The 9,454-nt window shown below is 42.7% G+C and overlaps 1 protein-coding gene across 5 annotated transcripts in view; it reads left to right on the top strand.

Annotated features, from left to right (window-relative positions):
- The first annotated feature begins 370 nt into the window (after positions 1-370).
- The window catches only part of kif19 (kinesin family member 19), a 67,813-nt gene continuing 58,729 nt past the window's right edge, over positions 371-9,454 (top strand). The window contains exons 1-2 of one of the 5 annotated variants that reach the window (XM_062970837.1): positions 371-813; positions 4,561-4,641. In XM_062970837.1, coding sequence (XP_062826907.1) covers positions 769-813; positions 4,561-4,641 — 126 coding nt within the window. In that variant the 5' untranslated portion in view covers positions 371-768. The remainder of the gene's footprint in view (positions 814-4,560; positions 4,642-9,454) is intronic. The other 4 variants (XM_062970836.1, XM_062970835.1, XM_008104121.3 and 1 more) reach the window with 4 other exon arrangements.

Genomic DNA, 9,454 nt, shown 5'->3' with positions numbered 1-9,454 from the left:
CATGTTCCTTGATTCGTGTTTGGGCAGTGCTGTTTTCCCTCTTGAATCCAGAGCAGGGCCTTTTATTCGCTTTGAGGCCTAACTTCTCTTCTATCCGGCCTTTTCTCCTCCATGGAGAGGGTGGTGGCAGTTGGGATGCATGGAGGCCTTCCCTGACTTCTAGACTTCTCCTCAGGATGGGGCTGGGCCTGCCTCTTTGCCCCTCTCTCCAAGACTTCGCAGGCATGGGCAAACTTCGGCCCTCCCTCCGGGTGTTTTGGACTTCAACTCCCACAATCCCTAACAGCCTGCCGGCTGTTAGGAATTGTGGGAGTTGAAGTCCAAAACACCCGGAGGGAGGGCCGAAGTTTGCCCATGCCCGCCTTGGGCCACTGGCCTGCAGGGGGCGACGAGGAGCCCGCTCTAGGGAGAACGGGCGGGAGCGGGCTGTTTGTGTACAGTTAGCCAAAGATCTCCAGGAGAAACACCCGGAGGCTGGCAGGGAAGCGAAGAAGAAGAAGAAGAAGGAGAAGTGAAGAGCCCGGGAAGGGGGGCGGGGAAAGGGGATGCCAGGCTGAGTTCCCCACCAAGAGGGCTCGCCGGCTCTGCCTGGACGGGAAGGAGCCCCAGGCTGCGCCGACGGGGCCGAAGGAGGAGAAGGGGCGGAAAGCGGGGCCGGTGGGGGTCGCCCCGGAGAGGGCAGGAGGAGGAGGAGGAGGAAGGCGCCCCGCAGGTGGCTCTTTGGCCCGCCGACGCCTCCGCTGCCCCGCTTCTACTGCTGCCGCTGCCATGATCACCAAGGAGGCCTGCGACGCCAAGGACCACCAGCTCACGGTGAGTAGAAAGGAGCCCTGGCATGGGCAAACTTTGGCCCTCCGTCCAGGTGTTTTGGACTCCAACTCCCATATTTCCTGACAGTGCCGGCTGTTAAGAATTGTGGGAGTTGGAGTCCAAAACACCTGGAGGGAGGGCCGAAGTTTGCCCATGCCCGGGATGGAGAGAAGTCCTTCAATCACCATCCCTGTCAGTCCCCCAGATGTTGGACTGCTAGCAAATATATACAGTAGAGTCTCACTTATCCAACATAAACGGGCCAGCAGAACGTTGGATTAAGCGAATATGTTGGATAATAAGGAGGGATTAAGGAAAAGCCTATTAAACATCAAATTAGGTTATGATTTTACAAATTAAGCACCAAAACATCATGTTATACAACAGATTTGACAGAAAAAGTACAGTAGAGTCTCACTTATCCAACATTCTGGATTATCCAATGCATTTTTGTAGTCAATGTTTTCAATGCATTGTGATATTTTGGTGCTAAATTCGTAAATACAGTAATTACTACATAGCATTAATGTGTAATGAACTACTTTTTCTGTCAAATTTGTTTGTATAACATGATGTTTTAGTGTTTAATTTGTAAAATCATAACCTATTTTGATGTTTAATAGGCTTTTTCTTAATCTCTCCTTTTTATCCAACATATTCGCTTATCCAACGTTCTGCCAGCCCGTTTATGTTGGATAAGTGAGACTCTACTGTAGTTCAATATTCAGTAGTGCTAAGTAGTAATTACTGTATTTACGAATTTAGCACCAAAATATCACGATGTGTTGAAAACATTGACTAAAAAATGCGTTGGATAATCCAGAATGTTTGATAAGTGAGTGTTGGATAAGTGAGACTCTACTGTATTAGCATCTTAGGAGTCCAAAAATGAAATTCATTTATGTTTCATATATACAGTAGAGTCTCACTTATCCAAGCTAAACGGGCCAGCAGAAGCTTGGATAAGCGAATATCTTGGATAATAAGGAGGGATTAAGGAAAAGCCTATTAAACATCAAATTAGGTTATGATTTTACAAATTAAGCACCAAAACTTCATGTTGTACAACAAATTTGAAAGAAAAAGTAGTTCAATACACAGTAATCTTATGTTGTAATTACTGTATTTACGAATTTAGCACCAAAATATCACGATGTATTGAAAACATTGACTACAAAAATGGCTTGGATTATCCAGAGGCTTGGATAAGTGAGGCTTGGATAAGTGAGATTCTATTATACCTTATATACATAACCTGTATACCAGACATGGGCAAACTTCGGCTTTCCCTCTGGGTGTTTCAGACTTCAACTCTCACAATTCCCAACAGCCTACCACAAAGGTTTCTGATGGTTCATGTGGACATTTTTAAAAATTATTTTGGAATTACATATAAGAGGTGCTCAACCTGTACTTGGGAGTCCCCAATGGTGCAGCAGGTTAAACCACTGGGCTGCTGAACTTGCTGACCAAAAGGTTGCCAATTCAAATTTGGGGAGTGGGGTGAGCTCCCACTGTTAGCCCCAGCTTCTGCCAACCTAGCAGTTCGAAAACATGCAAATGTGAGTAGATCAATCGGCATTGCTCTGGTGGAAAGGTAACGGTGCTCCATGCAGTCATGCTGGCCACATTACCTTGGAGGTGTCTACGGACAACTCCGGCTCTTCGGCTTAGAAATGGAGATGAGCATCAACTCTGAGTTGGAGACACAACTAGGCTTCATGTCAGGGGAAAACCTTTACCTTTATCTTTACCTTTACCTGTACTTAATAATCCCTTTAGTCCTTATCATTTTTAAAAATAAAAATAGTAACAAAGGAATACTAGAAAGAGATTAGCCTTGTTGTTCCAGACAAGACATGTTGCCCGAAGAGTGCCCTCTGGTCCTAATAAATCTGTTTCCGTTATCGAAATGTGATATACAGAGTACCGCTTCCTTGAGCATGCTATGTCTGGCTGGTTAGAGGAGCAATGGTATTAGACTCTATTTAATCCTTTCTTGACCCAGACCTAAGAGGTCAAGCTGGTGTAAATGTTTTTAGCTGCAAATAATGACTGGGCATAGGAGGTGGCTGGCTGGCTGTGTTCTGCCTACTGGCTTTGTTGCCACAATGCCCTTAGAATAACCAGTTAACCTAGTACTATGGCTAACCATTGCCTGTGATGTCCTGTTAAAGAAAATGGTAGCCAATACCTTTTGTGGTGTATCTTGGTAGAAAGTTTCTTCCGTTTTCAGCTGGTAAACAAAAGACGTTTTGGCAACAGTAGCTCTCGCAGCCGTTGTATGCATTTTTGCACTTAGTATAATTTCATTTTGTATGTATGAATGGATTTTTTAATCTTGTCAGAAGAGATTTGAGAACGCACTGCAAGTTGCTTCTGGTGTGAGAGAATTGGCTGTCTACAGAGATATTGCCCAGGAATGTGATACCATTCTGCTGGGAGGCTTCTCTCATGTCCCCACAAGCTAGAGCTGACAGACAGGAGCTCACCCCATCTCATGGATTCAAACCGGCAACCTTCAGGTCAGCAACCCAACCTTCAGGTCAGTAGTCCAGCTGGTCTACTAATATTCACAATATTAAAGTTCCCATTTGCAACACACTTAAAGTCTTATTATCAACACACATGGCTAGAAAATAGAAGTAGCAATATAAAAATTAAGCAGTGGTAAAATACAGCAACATAGAATAGTAAAAGCTGGGGAAGGTATATGAGCATAGGATGAAAGAACTTCATGTGGAACCACTCCATTAAAAAAGTAAAATACGACAAATATTTATACTATGCTATACTGTATGAATGATTTTGAGATTTTTTTGGAAGCAGGACATAATTAGCAACCCAAAATTTAGGTCAGCAGTTCAGCCGGCACAAGGGTTTAACCCATTGCGCCACCATGGCTCCTTCCTCCTCAGATGAAGTCCTGGAAATGGATTTAAGCCATGCGCCAGAGTGTCATTAATAACTATGCTAGCACCTATGTGCCAAAAGGTGTGGGAGGCAGTCGCAATTTTAGACGATTGTTACAAAAGCTACAAAGAGTTTTGCAGTCCTTAGTTTTAGTTCGCATAAAGTTTCATGGACTTCTGCAGTCCATGTTATCAGATGCTTCTGATAATTGTGGCTACAGTTAAAGAAATCTTGTGCCAAATGAAACCTTTTTATCTTCAAGGTACCACAAGCTTCTTTTCCCTTCTAGTGGCAAAGATTGAATTTTTTTAAAAAAAAAATCAGCAAATGGCACACACATTTGAACATCTTCCAAATTTCAAGCTTTTGGCTTGAGAGGGCGACTTCGGGGGAGGGGGGGCATGGGGGGGGGGCAGAGATTGAAGTTAACAGTGTTTGGCTCAAGTTCTAAAGCAGCCCCTGCTGATCAATAGCTGAGCCAGTGTGCAAAGCCAAAGATGAGCTCTCTGAGCGATATTTCCTTTCTTCCAAGAAAAATACTGCAATTGTCTGTGTTTTGCTACCCATCAGGGCCTCAGAGCCACTGATGATTGTCTTTAACAGACAGGTGAGGCACTCACGAGGCAGGGAGGAGATGGAAGGTATTAGCCAGAAGCATCAATACGGTATCTTCAGTAATGTGTAGAGGTGCAAGGAGGGAACATTCTCCGTGTGCTGTACCTCTGGATGGCCATGGCTTCCGTGCAGGTGCACACTTGACTACTCTCGGGCTCTCCCCTCTTGCTTTCTTCACTGCAGGATACTCTGTAACTCATCCATCTCTTCCTTACATTACAGGTGGCACTTCGCATACGACCAATCAGCATGGCGGAACTGGAAGAAGGAGCCACACTCATAGCCCACAAAGTGGATGACCAGGTACCATGATATTCTTTCCTCAATTTTGGTGAAGAAGTGGGAAATGTAAGGGTGGATTTTGAAACTGAGGACCAGAATGAGATTTGAGATGGCATTCAGAGTTTCACTATAAATGCTTCTATTGCTTGCAAGGCAGTGTAAAGTGAGATGCTCGATTTAAGCAGTAAAAGCAGTCCATGCGGGTTATGGTTTGCTACCATGTCTGATTTGAAAGATTAGTTCATATCAGAAGGAAGTATGGCTATGGACAAAGGGCGTGGAAAAGGCATTCAGCATATGGGAACATCAGGAGCTGCTTTGTTCAGTACTAGCTAAATATTTTCTACTCCATCTAGCTGAAGACCTCTAAGCTCACAGGCAAAAGTCTTTCTTATCTCTGGTGGCCTGGTCCTTTGAACTGGGCATGCCAGACATTGAACATAAGATATTTTCTATGTGAAGCATATGCTTTGACATATGTGTGCAGAGCACATGCTGTTCAGCTTTGATCCTTTCTAAGAGAAGCAAGGCTTTATTCTCAGACAGGACGTTCTTGTCTCCTATGACCTCTTCAGGCTCCTCAGAGTCCCCAGAAAAACCTTTCTGTGGTCGAAAATGAGTAATTTTCTCTCTTAGAAGCCTAAAGGAAAGATGGGTCACGTTTAATCAAGTATGCATAACTGTTTTTCAGAACTGTAAATTGTCTTCCAACCACTTCTGTTGGGTTTATTGGGGGGGGGGGGATGTTGTTTTTGGAGAAGGGGCGGTCTCAGAGTCAGAAAATCCACTGCATTCCCTAGCCTTCCTCTCAGCATTTCCCATAGAGGAACCAGAGTCACTCATTTTTTGTTTTCCAACCCCGTTCTCTAGGCCTAGAAATCAAATAGTTCTCCCATGATTATTCATTGTTGAAAGATCCAGCCTGGGTCTCTGAACATTCCAGGATGATCAGCAGTCAAGGGACAATGCAGATTGTTCCAGAATTTGGAGTGCCCCTTTCTCTCCTAAAAGCTGTCTGAAATAGTTGTCCAGAGCATTCTTCTCAAATGCAGGTTGTTTATTTGTTTGCATGTTGTGGGAGAGCATTTCACAGTGCGAAGCATTAAAATTCTGGAATTTAAAAAAACACATGTAGAGCACATGTATTTGTGCTGAGGCGCTTTGTGAGGTATTTATTTATATTTATGATGTCAGAAGCGAATTGAGGATACAATTATAATGTATTTTAAAACACTGACAAAGTTAAAAACTTGGCATTATATTAATTTCCTTTTACCAGAAGTTGGCCACTTGGAGCATTTCTGGTGTTGCTGTAAGAAGGTCCTCCATTGTGCATGTGGCAGAGCTCAGGTTGCATTGTAGTAAGTGGTTTGTGGTTTGCTCTCCTCCACACTCGCATGTCATGGACTCCACTTTGTAGCATCATTTCCTAAGATTGGCTCTGCATCTCGTAGTGCCAGAGTGTAGTATGTTCAGCGCCTTCCAAGTCACCCAGTCTTCTGCATGCCCAGGGGGGAGTTGCTCATCTGGAATCAGTCATGGATTGAGGTTCCGGGTTTTAGCCTGCCACTTTTGGACTCTCACTTGCTGAGGTGTTCCTGCGAGTATCTCTGTGGATCTTAGGAAGCTGTTTCTTGATTTAAAGCGTTGGCATGCTGACTGATATCCGAACAGAGAATGGGCCGGAGATGTCAATGCCTTGGTCCTTTCATTACAGGCTGCTACTTCCTGATGGATGTCAGGTGGTACAATACCGGCTAAACAGTATAATTTCTCCAGTGGTTTGGGTGTAGACATCCTCTGATAATGTGACATGTCTCATTAAGGGCCACATCCACTGTTTTAACGTGGTGAGATGTATTCCACACTGGGCATGCGTATTCAGCAGTAGAATAGCAAAGTGCAAGAGCAGATGTCTTCACTGAATCTGGTTGTGATCCCCAGATTGTGGTAGTCAGCCTCTGTTTGATATTATTTCTAGCGCCCACTTTTTGCTTGATATTCAAGCAGTCCTTCTTATAAGTCAGAGCACAGTCCAGAGTTACTCCCAGGTATTTTGTTGTGCTTCAGTGCTCCAATGGGATTCCTACCCAGGTAATCCTCAGAGCTTGAAATGTTTGTCTGTTCTTAAAGTGAAAAGCACATGTCTGCATTTTAGGTGGATTCAGAATCAGCTGGTTTTCCCTGTAATAGGCAGTAAGAGCACCTAAAGCTTTGGAGAGCTTCTGTTCAACCATTTCAAATATCTCTGCTTGAGCAGTGATGGCACGATCGTCAGCATAGATGAAACTCTCTGTCTCTTCTAGCAGTGGCTAGTCATTTGTTTAAATGTTAAACATAGATGGAGCAAGCACGCTCCCCTGAGGTAGGCCATTTTTTTGTTTTTGACATCTGCTTCTTTGACCTTGGCATTCAAGAAAAAAGCTCCTGTTTTATAGCAGATTTCCTATGAAGCGGGTGAGGTGGTAGTCCTTCGTGATATTATACATTTTTCTCAGGAGAAGGCAATGATTTACAGTATCATATATTGCTGACAGGTCTATGAAAACAGCTCATGTAATCTGCTACCTTTTAAAACCATCTTCTATGTGCTTTGTGAAGTTTACCACAGCCGTTCCTAGCCTGCTCTTTCTTTAATGCAGACTCATTATTCCCTATTGGCTTTTTGGACTTTCCATTTATTCTTTCCTTTATCCTTGTTTTTTATCCCATCATTTGCTGTGCCTGCCTTCCTTCATCCCTGTATCTCTTCACTAATATGTAATCCTTTTTCTTCCCTAGAGTTCTCTAAATCTTTATCTGCAGCAATCAGGATTTAAAATGGGTTTCTTCATTCAGGTGTCATTTAAGGCTTTGGCTGTTGAAAATCCCTTTATGGTTCTAAAGGCAAAATAATTTTTGTTACACACAAGCATATATTCCCAAAGTGAAATGGCAATGTTTGGTAAAATTGAGAGTACAAGCTAATCCTCACATCTAAATGCCTGCTCAAAGTCCCCAAGTGAGGGCTGGCTGAGCAAAGCAAAGTAACTGCCTTAGGCAGCAGATGTTGGTTTCTATGAAAGGTCAGTAAGCTGTTGGGTATTTAATTTGCTATTATGGTGATTTCAACTTTAATTTTCCTTTGAGGGCTATTTAGATGGGTTTGGGTGCAATGCACATTGATTTGGATGAGTCATAGAGATGACATTTGCTTTTCTATCTCAGGCACAAAAAGGGCATTGACCGGCCCATTACGAAATATGAGTGCTCTTAATTTATCCTGAGATGTGTGTCATGTCAGTGGTTCTGACCTAAGATTTCTCAGAGTACAAAATATAAGCAAGAGTTCCCAATCCCAACAAAATTGTTTCTGAGATCTGCAGTTCATGGTTCCTCTTCATTTCTGATCACTTTCAGAAATGTGTTTCATTAGCAACTGCTAAGCAGCCCTGCTTGATTCCCATTCACTGGAGTCAGGAGGGAAATTAAACACCTTGATTAGTAGAATTTTTTCTAGTCCCCTTGAGAGTTGCTGGAAAGTGCTCTCTTTGCTCTTGACATCCAAACAATCTCCAGTGGGAGCTGAACTCTGTGCCCATGTGCTAGATTTGGAGAATTGCATCTTGTCTAGGCAGTGCAACTGGATTTGACTCTTTTGAGTGGTGGAGGCAAATAACTGTGTTTTAAAAAATTGCTGAAGGGAACAAACAGTGCTCATGGTGGGTATAATTTGTGTCCGTGGTAGATAGGTCTAACAAGGTTTGTACTGTTTTATTGCATCAAAGTGATATGTGTGTGCATGCTTATATGCCTTCATGTTACTTGTCAATTTATGGTGACCTCATGAATTTCTTAGGTTTTCTTAGGTAAGAATTACTCAGAAGTGGTTTTACCAATTCCTTCCACTGAAATATAGCCTAAAGCTCTGGTACCAACATGTTACTAGTACAAAATAAATTCTGTTGTGTGCTTTCAATTTATGTCTATGGTCGCGCTAAGGTTTTTCTTGGCAGAATGTTTTTGGAGTGGATTTGCCTTTGCCTTGCTCTGAAGCTTGGAGAGTGTGACTTTCCCAGAATCACCCAGTGGGTTTTCATGGTCAATTGGAGCGTCATACCCTGGTTTCCCAGTGTCCCAGTCCAACACTCAAACCCCAATACAGCACTGGCATAATGAATATTCGATATGACATCAGTTCTTTAAGAAATAGTGGTCCATGCTACTCAATTAGAGTGCTATTTTTCCATTTTAAATGCCATGGGGACATCCTATGGAGTCTTGGGATTTGTAATTTGGTCAGAGGCACCAAAGGAGCTGCATGACTGCTAGACGCCACAGGATTCCATAGGGCAGAAACATGACCACTAAAGTGCAATCATAGCACTATGATTCTGTAGTATGAATGGAGCCCAAATATGTTTTGTGCCCCCAGTGTAATGCTTTTTAAAAAGAAAAGTTAGATAACACCAATGGTACTTCTAAAGTCAGAGGAAGTTGTATGAAAATCAGAAAAGAGTAGCAGTACTCTACCTCAATAATATCCTTGCCTCTTTAAAGATGCACACTTGTAATAGAGTTAGCCCTCATTAAAAAAAATCAGTCATGGGATAAAAGAGTCCATCTGCCTAGTTTTTGTTTTTTGAGTGTGAACATGCAAGACAAACTGCCTTTGAAATGGTTTCATGGTTTTGCAACAAAAAAGACATAGAAAAATAAATCTTAAAATGAATTAGGCTGTTCATAGAATGTTTTATAAAGTTGACAGAATAATACTTCTATTGAATCCCAAGGGATGAGAGGAATATGGATGCCTTATTCCATCATGTCTGAAGAGGAAGCCTGTCTCCTCTGT

This window comes from Anolis carolinensis, chromosome 2 (genome assembly GCF_035594765.1).
Source record: "Anolis carolinensis isolate JA03-04 chromosome 2, rAnoCar3.1.pri, whole genome shotgun sequence".
NCBI classification, from domain to species: domain Eukaryota; kingdom Metazoa; phylum Chordata; class Lepidosauria; order Squamata; family Dactyloidae; genus Anolis; species Anolis carolinensis.
Note: the sequence above shows the minus strand (reverse complement) of the source record. Positions and strands in the feature narration are given on the sequence as shown.